The sequence below is a fragment of the Clupea harengus genome, chromosome 15 (assembly GCF_900700415.2).
Source record: "Clupea harengus chromosome 15, Ch_v2.0.2, whole genome shotgun sequence".
Classification (NCBI taxonomy): domain Eukaryota; kingdom Metazoa; phylum Chordata; class Actinopteri; order Clupeiformes; family Clupeidae; genus Clupea; species Clupea harengus.
Genome location: NC_045166.1, coordinates 21,884,988 through 21,905,275, shown reverse-complemented (window position 1 = coordinate 21,905,275; position 20,288 = coordinate 21,884,988). Strand labels below are relative to the sequence as shown.

The following is a 20,288-nucleotide window of genomic DNA, read 5'->3' as shown; positions in this document are numbered from 1 at the left end:
TTTTGGTATTCGAATCTGATTGAAATCAGGATATTTAATTTATTTTTAATGATAAATACAAAACAAATCACCACAGGGGTCACAAACATTTTCTTCCAACTATATTTCATACGATCATTTATCATTAACATAGTTTTTTTTGTGTGTGTATCACAGTAAATGAAAATGCATTTACAAAATCAAGTCAATGACACATTGGACTTTTCTGATCCTTACAGTTTTAACAGTCTTATTCTATCTTTATTTCTCTGTGATTCCGCAATCATAGCGCCTGATTTTTTTGTTTGGCTCAACTTTTCATGATCAGAATAGTAGTCACGATGAATATAATTTATATGAGCTCATCCTCTAAACACCCTCTCTCTATATCTGACTTGACATGTTTCAAACAAACTTGTTTCAGCAGTGCAATCGATCAACTATACACCAGAGACAGGAAAAACAGAACAGTAGGCTACAGTATATTGAAAACAAAAAAATCAAACAACAAGTTCAAAAATACAGCAAATTCAGATACTTGAGCAATGTACATTTACTTTACAGTATAGAAATACAGTATTTTACAAAATTGCTTGAATATAATAATTGCTATGAATGAGTTGATGAGACTAGATTTGATTGGGGAAAGTTGAAGTCTCTTTTTAGCACACTGATGTTTACATTCTTAAATAGCTTGTGCTGGGATGTAGGATCTTTTTAAAAGCAGGTTTTCCCTCATCAGCTGGCTTGCATCAATAAATATGCACTGGGAGTCTGTTCATTATTCCCTTTTGAGCATTACTTTGCAAAAAAAAATGTTTACTTCAAGTATTCTTATTTAAAGTAGATAGGAATGGTCAAATGTACTTATGATTTACATTTAGCATATTTCCAAATCGAATTGTACAAAGAAGTATGCTTCAGTATAGAAATGAATGGGTTATTTTTTTCTAAATGACTAACACAAACATATCCCATAAATAGATATGCTTCAAGTACACTATTTTTCCATTCGGTTGGCTTTATACTTCCAGTTGGTGATATGACCTGAACCACCCGATGCTCACGCTATGCCTACCCGATGCCCACGCTATGCCCACCCGATGCCCACCCTATGCGCAGATACAGGTGGATTGACAGGTGGATTTTGGAGCCAGATCATTACTTGCATTCAGATGCATAATGCTTCAAGCACACTGGCGCTTTACGGAGAAGCAGAGCTTAAACAAATCCCTGGCCAGCAAACGAATAAACCTTTTCATCTGATAAACCCCCAAGCAAGGACTTTGGTAAGTTAGTCCATGTAATGATGTACGACATGTATAAAACATGATTGCTTAAAAATTCAACTGTTTTCGGTATTTTATTTTCAGCAAGTCAGACATATCTGGAAATTCAACATTTAAACAGCAAATAAAAAAAGAGTAAGAATACTTCCAAGGATGAGTGTACAACATAATTTTAAAATATGTGCTGGATTTCTTTTTTTTTTTTAAATATCCAAATTATTAAAATGCCAAATATCCAAGCATAAAAGATAATACGTTAAAAATAAACAGAGAATCCATAAAATCTAATTCTTAACAAGTGCATTAAAACTCATTTTTGAGTTTACAATACTAATAGATGAATGTTCATCAAACTTCTCTCCACTAATATTCCCCATATACGAGATGACGTGTTACATAACATGAAAATACAGTATCCAACAAGCAAATGTGATGGCAACCAACCAACTAATTAGTCAATCGTTTTATTTTTCTCCAGAACTGGACGATCAACTAGAAGGTGTCAAGCGTGTGGACAAGCAGAAACGTCTGAGTGACAAACCTAATCACGAATGACGCGTGCCGACCGTTTTTTCCTCTCATGGTGCGCAGTCGTGTAACTACACGTACACGTAATGCACAGAGATTACCTGCGGACGCACAGCATACCCTGCCAGATAGCACTACATGACAAGGCACTGACTGACTGAGTCTGTATATTAGTTGCTCATAACTTAAAAACAGACAACCCTAAAACGTACACATACACATGGTATCTATTGAAAAACTCAGAGATGTAAAACACTCAAATACAATAAACATGTGGGGTGTTGTTTTTTTGTTTTGTTTTTGTGCTCATGTAACAAAAAAATAAAAATAGTGACAAAATTGGGGTCATATTTGAGCATTTGGATGAACAGTCAGCAAGGAATCCATTAAACACATATTTAAAAACAGTCAGGGTGAGCCAAGGGAGAGGTGCTGAGTATTTCTTTACACAATAAGCCTTCAGGACATGAGAAAATGACAGGAACCACCGCTACCTTTTTTGTTTTTCACAGTTTGTGATCACAGTGTACGTTTGCTTGTCTTGCTACTTGTTCTTGTCACTTCTCCTTCCACAACTCCACAAGCATCGGCACTCCTTCCTTTCACTCATTCACTTTCTCTCGTATCTCTCTCTCTCTCTCTCTCTCTCTCTCTCTCTCTCTCTCTCTGGTCAGCTGGATGGGGAGGGAAGTTGGATGATTGACTTAGGGGGGAGAACCCCAATGCCGACACGTCTTTGTCATCCCCCCCCACCAACGATTCAGGCGACTCGGATCCGGGGCTCCTCCTCTATCTCCTGTCCTAAGCTGGTATAGGTCACTGAGGGTTCCAGGGGGCCGGACGTGGGTGTGTCAGCGATGGGGTTGCCAGCGTTACGGAACTGTTTGTAGACGCGTGGGTCCTGGGCCACATAGGTGGAGGCGGAGAAGTAGAAGACGAGGCCCAGCGCCATGATGCAGAACGACAGCAGGTACAGGCCTGAAAACTAAAGCAAGAGAGAGAGACGGAACTTTAGTAAGAGGATGGAATACAGAGAGAAAGATAGCTCAATGTTACAGCCCAGACTCAGTCACGCAGCTTTTTTTCAAGCACTACGTCTTCAGTATAGCAGGACAAGTTACTTAACCATCATTTGCACATCCAATTTCATTTTCTCTGGATTTAAAAATCCATAGCATCTTTAATATCTTCCATACAAATCCTTAATAGTGGTGTTTGACCTACAGTAAATCCTTCCTACTTAAAAGCATACCGGTATGTGTGACAGACTGGAAAGCACAGTATAGAGAAAGAAATTCCCCCTCTAAAACAGATGATGAATAAAAGGAGTGCTATTTCAGACTGGGACAAGGTTTAAGAGAAAGCAATAACCAGGCTTGGATTTACATGTTTATATCCTGCTTAAACCATTGGTGTATTGAGAAAATGAACATTCATCAACTGCCTCTATAAGCCCACCATACAGTGCTGAGTACTGGTGTTTTTGAGACTGAGAAGAATCTTATTTTCTTTCCCCCCGCTGTAAAGCCCCGGTCTCACACACATACTGACTGAAGACAGGTTAGACGATGGAGTTCCGTCAAACATCCATAAAATACGCTTGTTCCTATACGGAGCTCTATTTCTGGGCGAATGTCTGTATTGAGACCCATTAAGGTCGAGTTGTGTTCTCAGAGGTACAGTACTGAGAGATGTTCCAAAATGGAATCCCTCCGGACTAGATACTAATACCATTTCTTCCCCATTATCTGCAATTGAGATGAATGAATGAGGTCAGCATACCGATTTATGCTGTGCTTTGAGATATGCCCCGCAAAAACAGAGAAATAAATACAAGAGCCACTGATATCCAAAAAGGAAATGCACTAAATTGTACGCTCAACGAATACATCATACATTTACAAGCTTGGTTTGTAGCAGATCTGTCAATAAAAAGTAGCCCTGATAGCATGCATACATTTTGATCACATACAGTATATATATGCTGTACAGCGTATGGGGGAAAGACAGGATATGAATTTTCATCTTTTGACGAAAGGCTTAGTGGTGAGAGGAATTTAAATGATTCTCAAGTACACACAAAAACCAAGTGGTGAGGCTGTGATATTGACAAGACATACATTCCACAGGCTGAAGTGCTGGGACAAAAGAACAAACAATTCATACAAGAACCGTTGCTAACTCTGTGTCCATGCATTCAAAGTTACCGTTAACCTAAAGGAAAGTGTTTGAAGTTATAAAAATATGTAAACATATTTACTTATACATTATGTATATGTATACAGAATGTATATGTATGTTTGCAAATACATTCTGGCTCAAAAGGTACATTGGCCTAAATGTTAGGGAGATGCTCACATTAAAACGCAAACCATGTATTTGGGGCTGAAGGCTGAAGGCTGAAGATTGTTCAACCTGCCTTGCCATTGGTGGCATAAGATATTTAAAAAAGCCCTTCTGTCTCTATTCCCAGTTTCTTATAATGATCCACTCCTAACACAAGTGCTAACATGTACTATGTTAAGAAATAGCACAATAACTAGGTGTTAAAATATAATGACTTAGTCACAGTTCCAACAGCTCGTAACTCTTTGAAAGTCACTTCTGAGTGGGTTTTTTGATTACATTTTGTTATATAATGCCCTCATTGGGAAACAACAAGGACTCAAGAATATGGTTGAAAGCTCCAGGATTCCAGGGTGCCGCGTCAATTACGAGGCGGTTGCCTTTGGGTAAAAACAGGCTTCACTTTTCTGTCGCCCAAAATACAAACAGTGCCTATGTGTATTTTTAGCTGGTTTCTTGAAGACAAGCAGCTGCAAAGTCTTCAGTTGCCCATTGAGAGTCCAAAGCCCTCTCAAATAAGCACAAAGAATCAGTCAAACTTACTAAGAGAACCTTGTGAGACTACTAAATAGAACCATAGAACCATGGTATCTTCAACTGGTTTTGCATTGACTCCTACAATTCAACCTATAATCCAGTGTTACTCAAACATAGCTCTTTGTAAAAATGTACAAATGTATTAAGAACTTTCCCGATATGGTGCCAAAACATATCACCAAGCTTCATTATCTATGCGCATGTGTGGCTTAAAACCTTAAGACCCAAGGAACTTTTCCTGAAGGGAGAAATGGGACAAAGCATCTTTCTTTTCAGCTGTTCATAGACTTGCTCCCATTTGTCTTTTTCCAAGGGACCAAGGGACTGGTACAGATCTAGCCTCATCTGTTCAGGGACCTTCTCTAGACGGAGAGGCACAGAACAACTGGGCACGCCATTAGGGATCTTAACAAAGATACCTGCACTGGATCTTCTAAAAAGGCAAACCCTTTGCTCGGGTCCTTCTGCCTATAACGCAAAGGGGAAATCTCTCCCTTATGTGGATCATACAGTGGCTGTGGAGTTTGTCCAGTGAAGCAGCTCTTAAGCACCAGGCTATGTCCACAGTGGCTGGCCAAATGGAGAACCTCATCATTTCTGTTGGTCTTGTGAGAGAGAGAAGGAGCCAAAGCTACACGCTCCACCACACCTCAAGATTCCGAGCCCACTAGTGAGAGAGGCGAGAAAGAGAGAGAGAGAGAGAGAGTGGGAGGGAGGGAGGGAGAGAGGGAGGGAGGGAGGGTGGAGGGAAAATGAAAGGGGAGAAGAGAGGTGATAGCATAGGCAGGAACGAGAGAGAGAAAGTGGGAAAAGAGAATGGGGGACTTGTGAGAGGAAACAAGAGAAGAGAGGCAACACCAGGAAGCCTGGAGACAAAGTAAAAAAACATATGAGAAAGAATAAAGTGACAAACGCCTGAGAAAGAGGAAAAGAACATCTAGCAGAAAGTGCTACAAAAAAGAGGGATAGAGAGTGAGTGAGTGAGTGAGCAAGTGAGTGAGTGAGTGAGCGAGTGATTCAGTGAGTGAGTTACTAAGTGAGAGGGAAAGAGAGCGAGAGATGCCTGCCTTATTCTCCCTTTGCCAAAGGGCATTCGTGTTTTAAGCTGGAGATGAATGTAAAACCTCTTAGCCAGTCTTAACAATACTTGGTCACAGCCCATAAGCTCTTCTCTCTCTCTCCAGGGGGCAGTGTGTAAGTGTCTGTGATGTTTGAAATAAGAGAAGATGAAAAATGAATCACCAAGGGGGGAAAAACACCAATTTTGATATTTCCATCCTCTCCCTGAAACATGAACATGACCCTCTTGCTCTTAACTTAACTTTCTGGACAATAGGGTCACACTCTGTATCTGGTTTTCACACTGGGAATGGTGAAGCAATACTTAGACAAAGCTGGATATAATCAAAAGAACCACACTCAAACCGCGCAATCCCCGTCACTACTTCTCTGTAAAAAAAAGATGTGGTCAGGTTTTTAATATTTGAAATCCATGTTCATGTTGAACCACCATAGGACACTGAGTGAGGTGCACCCAGACCTCGGTGTATCCAATCTACTTAAAGAATAACAAAGCATCACCGTGTCAACGCCAGGCTCCTCCCTTTCCCCCCGAAATACCCATTACAGGCATCAGAGCAATCCAGAGTAGTTGTTCATCAAAATAATGTAAATAAGTGAAAATCCCTAAAGGAAATATGCAGTTCATGTAAAACCTGAAGAGGAGGCAGGTGGAGACTATGGTGGCCACAGCAACTCTAATCTGAAGTCACACAATTAGGTCCCCTTGTGAAGAAAAAGCAATTGATCACAACACAACAGGCAAGGCTCTATTTCTGTGGCCTTGGCATGTCATGTTGCCACATCTTGCCTGCAGGGTTTCAATTTAGCCCTGGCTAAAAGGAAATGCCCCAGAGAGGGGTATCAATACAGACGACAGGGAATGAATTAGGCAGATGGCTCTGTCAAGACCATTATTAACATGTGGCGTAACGAGTCCACAGATTACATATCCTTCATTCCCTCTCTCTCTCTCTCTTTCTGTCCCTCTCTCTCTTTCTCTCCCTCTCTTTCTCTCTCCCTTTCTCTCTCTCGCTCTCTCTCTCTCTCTCTCTCTCTCTCTCTCTCCCCCTCTCTTTCTCTCCCTCTCTCTTTGGCAATGCGGACGGGAAAGATTACAGGAGAAAAGCAATAACCAGCACCAGAGGGGAATATATTCTGCTTAAGCCACACTGTGTCAGCATACTAATTTACATCTATCAGCTGCAGCAGTCTCAGGCTCCCCGCACACTATGATGGAATGGAGGCTATCTGAGGCCAAGGGGCGAAAGAGGCACCCTGCTCTGCGAGTCCATAAAACCCAGGAGAGAGCCGCCATGTGAGGCTCCACAGTAAAGAGCCATGGGGGAGAACTGAAGCCCCATCCACCAGCAGAGCTCTGCCATTTGTGCAGTGTGTTACTTCAATGCATAATCCTGGGAGTGTGGAAGAGATCCTTCCAGCTCTAGAGGAAATCTTCATGCTGGGCATTCTTTATGAAACATAGGCAGAGCAAATTTGTGTGTGAAATGTTCATGAAATCTTACTTTCCTATCATCATGCCTGCCTGATGAAAAGGTGTTCTCCAAACAGACTCCAGAAAGGGAAACTTTTTTGTCCACTTGTAGCTTCTGTGTGACTTTCGGGAGATTGTGTTATTTTTGTTGTATTCTGTTTGATGTGACAACTTCACTGGACCTTTTTTAAAGTGAATCTCCCATTCTTTTTATCTGAAGATGTTTGGACATCTTGTATTCAAAGAATACAATTTAGAGTAAGAATACAATTTACAGCAGACATGTGAAAAACTGTTCCACTTCCCAAAAGACATTTTTGGCCTTCTTTGAATCAAACTGACACGACTCCACAACCAACCAACTAACCACCAACTAACTAATGTACCAGACATCCATGCATCTATCTATTTATCTCTCAGCAAGGCCATCAGTCCATCCATGATTCATTTAATCAATCCATCCATCCTTTATCAATTCATTCCAAAGTTTATACATCCCATAATCCATCCGTCAAGCCACCCCTCTCTCATCACTATCTATGTGTGCAGGATGTTGTTTTTGAGCCATCTCCTGTCTGTACCACGCGCTTTGGCTGGCTGTGCTCTCCTCAAAGCCTTATGAAAGCAATAAAGTTGGATTAAGTTTAGTGTCTGCTGTGTGCTGGTGTGAGGCTGCCGAGCGAGGCTGCTTATTAGCCAGCGGATGTGTGATGGAGAATGACTCAGAGAAGCTCTGATGCCTGTTGTACATTCACCTCAGGAGTACAGGTGACAGAAAGAAAGAAGAAAAGGAAAAGAAAGAGAGAAGATGAGACTGAAATATGGAATTGACAAAGAAATAATCAAAATAAAAGACCCAAGGACAAGAAAAAAAACAAAGCCTGAAGAAAACAAAATGGGCTATAGACACACTAATGAAACATCTAGTCCATATGAGGCAGATATGATTAAAGTACAAACTGTACATCTTTCATCCTCCTGCAGTGGGAGGCACAATAAAACCAACAAATGAGGAGTGGTTCGATCCTTACAGGTAGTTAGCGGAACATGTGCTGTGGAAATAATAGGAATCCTGACACGGAGAAGGGAAGATTATTAGCCCTATACCCATACCTCCCGGGAACAACTGAGAATGCTTCGACCGGTGCAATTAAACCCAAGAGACTGTGGCTGAAAGCAGAGAGCACTGCTATGGTGCTGAGGATCCAGGCGCATAATAAAAAAGCATCGTGTGCGCTGCTGAAACACTACTACACACAACAATGCGATCAACGGCCACATGCATGGTCGCATGCATCTTCATTAGAATGTTGCTCCGCTATTCTGACAAAGACAAACGTCTTTCAAAGGCAGAGGAAAAATGATTTATTCAATATTTAGATACCATACCGAGGTGACTGCACTGACGCCATCTTATGAGCTGCGGTGTTCTTGACTGCACCGTGTGGACGGAGATAAAACTAAAAACGCAAGACGCAAGAGGTTAGGCCTTGATAAACTCTCATAGCCCTCAATCACTAAAACTCATCAATACCAAACACTAAACATGCATGGCAAGTCAATGTCATATAAGAGTCACCCTAAATTCTCTCTCATCTTTGATTTTAAACTCCTTTTCCCCATCCAGGTGGCCCGAGACCCCAGGCCTGAGAATATCAATGCCACCTGAGAGCCTATCGCAGCCAGAGCCGTTAATATGCAGCTCATTTATTCATAAAACATGATCGATCCATGGGGCTAATTGGAGACCCCTGACTGGTCCCTGTCGATGGACTCTCTATGAAAATGAATGAGCTTCTAGATGCCAACAAAGACAAAGTCTTTCCTGTCTCTCTCAGGAGGTCAAAAGCAATTAATGTATGAGGCTAGAAACAAGATGCGAGGTTTGTTCAAACGACGACGCAGATCAAACAACAACGGCCAGACAGATCTGTTTTTTAAGCTGCTGATCTCAATATGGTCTCCCTTATCAGAAGTGTTGCATTAAACAGTCCCCTTCATTATCAAACAATAAATATTAATGCTCTCATTTTGTGATTTTTTAACCTCCACTGGTTCATTTACCTTGCATGAGGTACTGTTAGCAGACGAGGAGCTAGTACGGCTATCTCTACACCGAACAGCTTTTCTCTGGCATCTCCACAAGATTTTGTAAGTCCTATTGTTTAGTAATGGCAACGAAAAAGTACATTCAAGGTCAGCATAGTCTTTTTTTGTGTCAATTTGCCTGCTCTCTTAGGGCCTCGCTTCTTGGGAGCTTACAATAGCCCCTGCCGGTAAGTGCAGAGAAAATTGAATTGGTTATTATAGATGGTCTTAGACAATCAGCTCATGGGAGTGGGGGAAAACGATCCTCTCTGAATTCCAATAACCCAGAGAAGTCACTCCGCTGGCCGCTCTTTCACCACACCTCCTCCAAGGCAGTGTGTGTGTGTGTGTGTGTGTGTGTGTGTGTGTGTGTGGGTGCGTGCGTGCGTGCGTGCGTGCGTGAGTGCGTGTGTGTGTGAGTGTGCGTGCGTGCGTGTGTTAGCAGAGGTGTCTCTCCTGGAAGCAATAATGGGAATAATTCACAATGTAATACTGCCAGCACATAAGGTGGATGGAGGTCTAAATACATATACCTGATTACCAGTATGCATATGCACACATGCATACGAGTACGTCCACCTGTTCAAACACCAACACAAACACATGCGAGCCACATACACAAGCAGGATCAATGCTCAACCACATTTAAAATCAACCCATGGCACAATAAGGAGAAACTGCAAATGAGAAATTCTAAATGCAGTTTTTGGTTGAAACTTCAGTGACTAAGTGGTGCTTCACCAAAGCAACAGCTTTAAAATTGCCATTAAAGACAATTCAATTGAAAACTTTCCACTTTCCAATTACACAGATACTGCCTTTTACAAGTGCTACAGCTACTACTCTGCAGCTGTTGCTAATGCTACGCTGCTGCATTGATTTCAACAATCTAGAACTCTCTAGAACTACTAGGCATCCCAAATCTGGGCATTCCCTTCAACCACAAAACTACACTACAACTATGAACTCTGGTGCCGATCAACCACAGTGACTAAACAGTACAAGTGACTTTCTCCCAGGCCCTGAGGCTATCCAAGTGTTAAGTTCTAGTGTGTGCGCTGTGATGTCCCGCTCACAATGCATTTCTGAGCTCACAGCCACTCCCTGAGCTACACCCATAAGCTAGAGGACATTTCAGGACACCGTAAAACTAGCTTACCTGACGGCACATTGGCTGAGCCACAAGCTCAAGGTCCTCCTCTTGTGATTCATGACACCACAAAAATAACCAAAACAATACTGTAAATAATCTCTGTCTATCTAAACTAAGGCTCGACTATGAAGCATACTCATCCGCCTATAGGGCTTGAAACGTAATGTCTGGGGTTTTTTCCTCGGTACATTGCAGTCTTGCAGACTTGTTTCAGTTGTTGAGTTTAACTACTTTAGGCTTTTAAAGCTTTCAACTCACAGGAACTTTGCTTGGCACTGAGAGTGGTTGCGGGGTGGTCATGATTCAAGCTGAAAGTCACCATCCAATGCGTTTAAGATAAGCCGTAATTCACTTACGGGTTTGGAAATCACTTATTGTTTTCATTTGACGAGGGCACAAAAGGGCTCGTCGCGGGATAATTTATGGGGTGGGATGGATGAGATAAATCTGTCTGCCCCGGCTTCCTGCAAAACACCACCCTCAAGAACTCCAGAGAACTCGAGCAAGGCGGGTGTCTGTGGCTGCTGTGGAACAAATTGACATGCACTAAGCAATCCTTTTAATTTCACATTCACTATCCTCTCTCTTTCTCTCTCTCTCTCTCTCTCTCTCTCTCTATCCTCTCATCCTTTTTTCATATATTTCATTATGTGTTTCTCTCCATCTCTCCCTTCTTCTTCTCTTTCTCTTCATACGTCTTCCTCTATCTCTCTCTTCTCCTCTCTATCTCTCTGTAGTTTTTCTAAATGCATCTCTCTCGCCATCTGTCTCTTCCTTTTTTGGCCTGCTTGTAATCTGTGTTACTGGAATTGCACAGCACAAAAAAAAATGCTGCGTTTGTCGTGTGGCATGACTAATGGCTGTGTTAGGAGGTTGCCTGAATGCCGGTGATGGCGGGGATGAACGCTCCCATTGTGGCTCCGCTGGCCTCCTCACCTCCCCCTCCTCCATACCAGCACATACCCCCTCCACCACCTATGGAGAGGAGCTCCATCAATTCCCTGATCAATCTGAGGTGTGTGTGTGTGTGTGTGTGTGTGTGTGTGTGTGTGTGTGTGTGTGTGGTGTGTGTGTGTGTGTGTGTGTGTGTGTGTGTGTGTGAGTGTGTGAGTGTGTGTGTGTGTGTGTGTGTGTGTGTGTGTGTGTGCCCTCAGTGCCCAGGGGTGACGCCAGTGGCACACTGCCAACACGGTCACATTTTTGTTTTGCTTTCTTTCTTTCTTTCTTTTTTTCTCTCTCTCTCTCTCTCTCTCTCTCTCTCTCTATCTATCTATCTCATTTTTTTCTTCTCCTGTATGTGTTCTCTACTCTTTCACTCTCACATTCACGCACTCACTCTCTCTCTCTCTCTCTCTCTCTCTTGCTGACAGACCCACTCAGAGAGAGAGGGAGAGAGGGAGAGTTAGATAGAGAGAGAGATAGATAGAGAGAGAGAGAGAGAGGGAGAGAGGGAAAGAGGGAGGAAGAGTGCCAGTCCCTTCTCTTCATTTCCCATGTGCCCACTGAAAGAGTAGCACTCATCCAGAGGGTACTCAGGGTAGCTTTCCCTGCAGCAGCGCCGAAAGACAGATCGATCTGAGCACCATTACCCCAGACAGAGTGCAGCCCTAGAAGTAATGCACCAAAAATGTAAGATATCAAATGAAGGAGGAAAAGAAGGAACAAACTACATATAAAACAAACAAACGAAGACATAGAGAAAGCAGATACAATTAAACAACAGCCAATAAATATCAAGCAATTCTAAAAAAAACTGCAACACACGGTCTTACATGGACACAGATCCAGTAGCTCATCAGTACACAAAGGAAACATACAGTATATACTCAACAACCCAGCATAGCACAATTAAGGCACCCAGCACAGATGGATCCAGACTACCCTACACAGTACAGTACAGAGACTATAGACGTCATATATACGACTATAGACGGAGTGGCAACTATAAATGAACGAAACAAATGAAACATCCTGTGCCCTTGTTGCTCAGGTGTCCTAGCGAGGTGCTAATGACACCAAGGTCATGGGTTCAGTCCCCAGGGAGCTCACACAAACACACACACACACACACACACACACACACACACTCGCACACACACTGGTCAGGAGCTCATCGGCGCCGCAAGTCTCTCTGGAGAGGAGCATCTGCTGCATGCCCAAATGTAAATGTATAAGCGCATGGAGCGCAACATGGAGCTTGTGTGGAGACTGTCAAACAGCGTGATCCAGTAGCTATGGCACAGCTCTGAGGGGTGAAGACAGGCATGACCACAGCAGCACGCCAAGCACAGAACACCCAAGACAGCGCTTTAATTCAGCAGCTCACTGTGTCATTTCAATGGGAGTATTTATTTAGTTTCTAATATTTTCACATTTAAGGTTTATATTAGAGCTGTGAAAAATAACACGTTAACGCGTTATGATTAAATTACAGGATTAGTGCGTTATTTTTTTTTAACGCATTTAACTCATGCGCAGAATGAGCTTCCAATATACCCACAATTCTACCCAATCTGCACTAGTCGCCGTTTCCAATGCAGTCAGACGGCAGCTGCTATCCAAACAAACAAACAACATGGATAATTCTGATGAACCTGAGGACTTTCTGGATGGGAAGTTCGTGTTCCAAAAAAACAAAGATGGAACATTCAATAAAACCAAAGTGATATGTACACTCTGCGGGAAGACGTTATCGTTTCACCGTAGCAAATGCGTTGGTCGGCGAGGGGAGTTCAAGTGGAATGCGCCAAACCACCCTCACTTAACAACGTAGGCCCCTGAGTAAATCTGCCTGTGACAAGTTGACTAGCACTGTTGCCAAATGGATTGCAAAAAGCTGTAGACCGATTAATATTGTTGAGGACGAGGGTTTCACCGAAGTTTTGCAAGCATCAAAGCACCGCAAAGACGCACAATAATGACAAAAATCCACGAGCTGTATGAAGCTGAAAAGAAAAAAAAGGAAAATGACTTGGCGCTGACAGGGGATCACTGGACCTCTGTGAGTAACGATAACTACCTGGGTGTAAATGCACATCTAATCACCAACGAATGGAAGTGAAAGTCGTTTACACTAACATGCATGAAAACAGAAGAGCGCCACTTTGCAGAGGCATATGCAGAATAGTTCCAAACTGTTGCAAGCAATTGGGCAATTGAAGACAAAACGACCACTAGAACCTTTAGAGGCATTCGATTGTGTCATGATGTGGTTAATGGTTGTTTGACAAAAAAGAGAAACATTTTCAACCATCCTATAAAAACAATGGCTAAGAAGCCCAAATCATTTCTGTTTGATTTAAAAAGAAAAAAGAAAATGTTTTTGTCAACCATACCATGGCTAAGAAGCCCGAATTCTGTTTGGGATGAAGATTATATTAATGTACCATATGGAATAGCAAAGATAACTGCTAAAGAACTGCTGAGATGCAGCACCGTTGTTTTTTTTTATGAAAAAAAAAGCATGTTAAATGTATATATCTGTATTTTGTCATAAATCTTTTTGTTCTCACAAAAATATACCGCGAAAATTGGTAATATGTGATTAATCATGATTAATCCACAGAAACCTGTGATTAATTTGATTAAAATTTGTAATCATTTCACAGCCCTAGTTTATATGTTTTGATATGTTTCCATTCTTTACTGAATTAAAATGTTCAGCTATCCATATAGCTACTTGTTTAACCAATATCAAAATGGCTTATTACATGGCCATTTACATTACTACTACTACCACTCCCACCATAACCACCACTACTAAAACATAGGATAGAATAGTACAGAGACACACAAAGACTGGCACCCACCACAACATAGAGAGGTGCAGTCTGCAGCTTCACACAACGACTCACTGAGGGCCTAACACAGACACTGGATTACCACACAGAAACACATGACCCGAACCAACCTTGTACTGGAAGAGGAACAGGCCACAGAAGAGGCTGTAGAGGTCGGCGGTGAGCAGGGAGAGGTTGACCGCAGTGGCGCTGGTCCGCTTGATGACTATCGGCATGAAGCTATACAGGCCGAACATGCAGGCACTGAAGGCGATGTACAGCAGACCTGTGTTAGAAGAAAGAGAGTGAGAGAAGGAGAGATGGAGAGAGAGAGATGGAGAGAGAAAGAGGTATGAGGCGGAATGCAAAACAGACACTCAGATTTCAAAAAGTCTGACCAGAGGGGCAAATGGTGGTTTAACAGAGGACTTCTCTCTGATCTCACAACAAAACAATTATTTTACAGTAACAGCAACCAAACACAGGGCTTCATACATCTGGGGTAACCTGTCACACCACCTCCTGTCAGGGAGAAAACTGTTCCTGCATTGTCTATGCATCCCACCAACTTAGGCACAACTTCGGAGTTGATCTTAAGAGGACTGTAGCACCTGTAAATGTACACATATGAATGTAACATATTCATGTTTAGTCTTGAATTTATCCTTACAATATGGGCAGTAGTCTGATCACAGTGATGGAAATCTAATTCATGACAATCTCAGTTGTCTGCACATGACTGGGTTTCTGACTAGAGTCTCAGTAGTTCTGATCCAAATCAGTCTTATTGACACCTCTGTCCTAGCCAGCTCCACACGACCAATCAAGGGGTTAATTGGGTAAAAGGGCATTGGTGTTGGTTTGTGGCAGATGCATTGAATGATCAGACATTTAGTAACATTCACTCTTATTCCTTATTCCTCCACTCTATCTGTTCTAACTCTTTCAAACCAATGACCAGGGTCAGACTATTCGATCGATGTTCAACCCTTCTTTTGTCAACTCAAACCAAGTCAGTCAACACGGGGTAATGACCATTCAGACAGGCCCTGGGTCACAACCCGGCAGAGATGCATAACAATTCACCCACACGCTGGACATAGGCAGGGGGTTTCCAGCAACCCGGGTCGTGCCATCCACATTGAAAGATAACCTTATCCTGCCCTTGTCCGACCCACCTCTCAGTGTGGGTTGTGACGCCGAGTTGGACAACAGCAACCCTTTCAAACACAAAACCAGCGTGGGTAGAACCCGGCTGCACCTCGTTTTCAGCACCATCTCAAACATCTTGAGCAAAGCCCAATAGACATTTTTGATTTTCAAGAAACCAAAAATAACTGTGACGTATCTAACAATGTTTGTTTACGTCAGCGCCATCATAATCATTCGGAAATGCTATCTGCGAATGAGAAAGGTCAGACGGCCAGACAGCTGCTGTCACTTCAGCCCAGACAGAGAGAGGGAGTCAAGGAGAAATGATCACAGCAGCCGCACAGAGAGGAGAGGGCCTTCAAAAGCAAGACCACCATTCAGCTGCCATTTATGACCACTTCAGGTTGTTGATCATCGGTGCTGCTATTCTGGGTATTTTCACATATGGCTTCTCACAGTTTTTATGTTGAAGGGCATTCAGCTTGCCTCAGGTTGCCTCAAAAAGTCTCATTTAAGACACAAAAGGCACTTTTCCAACTCTTAAGCACATCATATTGTCTCAGATTTTTATGATATGGACTATCATTTGGACAGGTAACATTTAGAAGTGAACAGCTTTAAAAATCACCTTATTGCAGTTAAGTTGGCTTTGACTAAATAAATATTCTGAAATTCATGAGGGAAGGTTCTCTAATTTGCTAGATTAATAGTCGCCCCCACAGAGCGACAAAACTGACAGGCAGATAAACTAATAATCATCTTTCATGTTCATCTGAGGATATCAAAGGTCAAATGATATCTGTAATCTCTGGTCGGGGATTGGGCTGCCATCTCAGTACACATCTGTGTGCGGGGGCGGAGGGAATTCTGGGAAACCAACGGCGACCCATCAGGAGAAAAGGGTAGTTTTGGATGGAATAGGAGGGGGGGGGGGGGGGGGGGAGTTATGAGGGGTTTAATATATTTTTTTTTACTTCGATTTCTACGCCACAGATGCCATTATCTGAATTTACCATGCATTCACTTGTACTGCTTTCACTATTAAATTCAGTCCCATACAGGACTCACACGTTTCCTCCCTGACAAATCTGACCTCTTCACTTGATAATATGGCCTCCTCCTGTTAGTTAGTGAGTGTAGATCCTGACATGCTATATCACCACCTTAAGGTTGTCAGCTACAGTACACAGAATTTTGGGAGTGTGACACCTGCCGCCTGGAATGGATACAACGTCCACTGTTTTGAAATCTTGTTTGTATCTTATTTTTATGTGTTTTCAGCAATCATTAGTTTTATATTTTCTTTGGGTACATTTTATTTCAGTTCATGAAAATGTCTCAAAAGCATTAGTCTGCATCTTAGTTTTATTTTCGCATGACGATAATAACCCTGGTGTTCTGATCACTTTTGTTGTGACCCAACGACAGTAATGGGATTGAGTGGTGAGTGCGTCATAGATATCATCCGCTTGTTCCCGCTCAGGTCCGTTCGCACAGAGGGGAAGAAAGGTACTTCTGCCACTGCAGATAGGCATGTCCTTCAATGGGAATCACAACAGGACGGAGAACTGTCATTCGTTTCAATAGGAATCACAACAGAACGGAGAACTGTCATTTGTTTCCAAACGAAGCACTGATGCCGCTTATCTTAGCGGGCTCTGTCATTTGGGGACATCATTTCCACATTTCATTATGAGCCATTTATGTCCCACTGATATATTCCTCTTTCAGTGGAAGGTAGTTTTAAATATGTCATCATTTTGAGAAAGGTAGTTTTAAATATGTCATCTTAAAGTGTCCATCAACAGGTCCAAGGGACACTTCCTTGTTTCAGTTTGCCTTTCACATGTATAATGATGTATGCTCAATTAATGTCTATTTAATAATTACATTTTCTTACTGTTATTACTCGTTTCTGTCAAATTGTCAAACTGAAAGAAGTTCCTGTATCTGTAACATACTCAGGGATAAAAAGCAAATTATTTATTTCCGTGCAATATAAGGGAAATAGCCATATACCAAATACTATGCCAATTATACAATATCTTTCCCATGACACATAGTTGGCTTTGAAGCATGTGTAACTTCTAAACACAAAACTGCATCATGACCTAAAGTGCTGTACATCCTATGAAATGCTGACATGCTGTTGACTCTTTTTTCAAAAGTTCACATATATCTTGAAGCTAGTCATCCTCTCAATGATGTACAGTACTGCTTAAATACCAAACACATACAACCACAAACAATATTCCAGACACACACATGCAAAACACAAACGCGTATAAATACATATTTTAAACATAAATAACATAAACACACAATCTGAGACATATTCAGAGCACACAAACATACGTCAAAGATATCGCAGACTCTGTGTTTGGCTGGTTGTTATGACAACCAGAACTGAAAAAATGCCTGTGTATCCACAGGCTGCGTCACACAATGGCCATTGTACGGCCGTCTCTCCCAGGTGCAGTATGAAATGGCTGCAAGTAAACAACCCATGAGGGTCAAGGATTGCGCAGGGAGTATCGTAGCTGGCAGGCCAACAAATAAGTGCTGAAAAATAACACATACACACATACAGGCACACACACACACAGACACACATGATGTTTCTCTTTCACGAGTACCAACCAAACACACATGTGCAGAAACACACACAGTTTGTCTCTGTCATACACACAAACACACATAAGAGCGCACACACACGCACACACACACACACACACACACACACACACACACACACACACACACACACACACACACACACACACAGAGGGTCCTTGAGCCCTCTCCTCCAATACATTTTACATGACCAAATCCTCATTACTTTTCTAGGCCAGCTCGCACTTGGCTGAGGGAGACACATGCTCCTGGCACAAGCTGAGCTGTGATCCTGGCAGTGGCCAAGTCTGGTAATGACTAAAGGCCCTAAGGCCACTGGAATCACGGGCGGGCCCCTGGGGACCACGCCACATGCTGCCACTGCCCCAGGCCCGTCCACACTTCCCACCGGGGAGCCACGGACGCAGTGTTTGGTCGAAATCGTCTTGGCCTTTTTTGAGTACAGTGGAACCCCCGTATCTGCTGATTTGGTAACCATGGTTTTCCACAGTAAATCCGTGGTTTACTGTGGTCTGAAAATGTTAAGTGGATTTGTTAAAAAATAAATACGTTTTCAATGCTGCGCCACTCTAAGTAGACTTTCCCCACCGTTGCGTTTAATGCAAGACTCGTGTCTTTAAGTCTCTCTCACATTTCTCATGTACTGTATGTCTGTCCTTGATTCCTCCGTCCTCGTTGCATTCCCTCCTCGTTTATTTCAAGTTGTATTCAAAAGAAGGGGCTACGATGTAAAGTAAGGAAGGAAGGAAGGGAAAAGGTGTTGTGTACAAGATATTTTTCATTGCTTCATTGTCCACCACAAACAGCTGATTTCAGGTGTGTGTGTGTGTGCATAGCGTAGTGATATTTTCCATCATATTGTATTGAATACCCCGTCATATCAGACAGCAAGTATCAATTTTTAAATATGTAGTCATTAATATTTGAAATAGGCATTGATTCCACTCGTAGCCTACAAGGATATAAAAATCAATTGCTTTCACTGAACTGTTTTTGAAGTTAAGAGCTGAGTGAAAAATCCATCAAGTGCTTGACGAAGTCTCTATTCTGAGACATGGTGCACGGCCAAAAACATAACAAATCACTACATATTGTAAAATATCAATGAGGAAGGAAGGCTTTTTCCAATGGAGAGAGTGGCGAACCACAAGCTGAATGGCTGTGCATTAGGCATCCCTGCTAGTCCCTTCCCACCTCACTGCTGATGCACCAAATGCATTCTGGGCTACACTGCTGAGCCACATTTCTGAGAAAAATACTCTGAACCCATTTGATGCAATTATTTATCATTTGCTATCACTAAAACATTGCAATTGGGACAAAATGTACAAAAAATGTAGCCTTGTGTAGCCCCCCCCCCCCCCCCCCCCCCCCCCCACACACACCTGTGGTTATGCCTGCTCACGCTTACGTCAGTCGTGTGTGTCCACTGGGGAGAGGAGGGAAGCGTGAAGAAGGGATGAAAAAGGAGTGTGAAAGTGATGTTCATTGTCACTCACCTATCTGCCAGTTCCACTGCACCCTCAGAAGCTGCTTGTGCTCCATGATGGCCCTAAAGAGAGAGAGAGAGAGGGAGAGAAAGAGTGAGAGAGAGTCAGAACACAGTCAGATATGCAGAGGCAAAGAGGAGTAAAAAAAGAGCGAGGGAGGGAAATAGAGGAGATAAATGACCACTATGAGCCAGACACAGGGGGGGAAATCGCATGAAGAAAAACAGAAGAAGAACAAAACCGAAACCATATTCGTTTTTTAGCCGGCCACAGCGATCGTCGGGTAGAGGCACGCAAAGACAAATCTACGCTGTCAGGGCGGAAGCGCTGACGATCGCTCGACCTACACTGCGGAACGTTTCCCAGTGAATTCTAGTGACAGGATCATCAGTTTCTTGGGGAGGTCTCGGATCCCCAGGAACAACAGCTACACAGCCGCCACAGCTTCTCTGTGTGTTTCACACAAGAGGGCGGGAGGGAGGGAGGGAGGGAGGAGATGAACCATCACGTTGCCATCACCATGACATGTTACCTAGGTTACGGCCACGTCTGTATGCTACGTCAGAAAGAAGCAGTGGTGCGAGGCGGACTCCACATGCTTGGAACATTTTTCATGGTCTAAAGACAAATTTGAGCATGTGTAGTGTGTGTGTGTGTGTTTGCAGGTGTACAGTATCAGTGTGGTATGAGTGAGTGTTTGTGTGTGTGTGTGTGTGTGTGTGTGTGTGTGTTTGGTGAGAGTATTCCTCTCAGGTGTGT

General features: G+C 42.7%; 1 protein-coding gene across 1 annotated transcript in view; it reads right to left on the bottom strand.

The window, feature by feature from the left end:
• Positions 1-20,288, bottom strand: part of slc35f1 (solute carrier family 35 member F1) — an 86,575-nt gene continuing 66,287 nt past the window's right edge. Inside the window, exons 6-8 of the mRNA XM_012829518.3 lie at positions 19,539-19,591; positions 14,385-14,539; positions 1-2,781 (exon numbers count right to left, since the gene is read on the bottom strand). Coding sequence (XP_012684972.1) covers positions 2,557-2,781; positions 14,385-14,539; positions 19,539-19,591 — 433 coding nt within the window. The 3' untranslated portion in view covers positions 1-2,556. The remainder of the gene's footprint in view (positions 2,782-14,384; positions 14,540-19,538; positions 19,592-20,288) is intronic.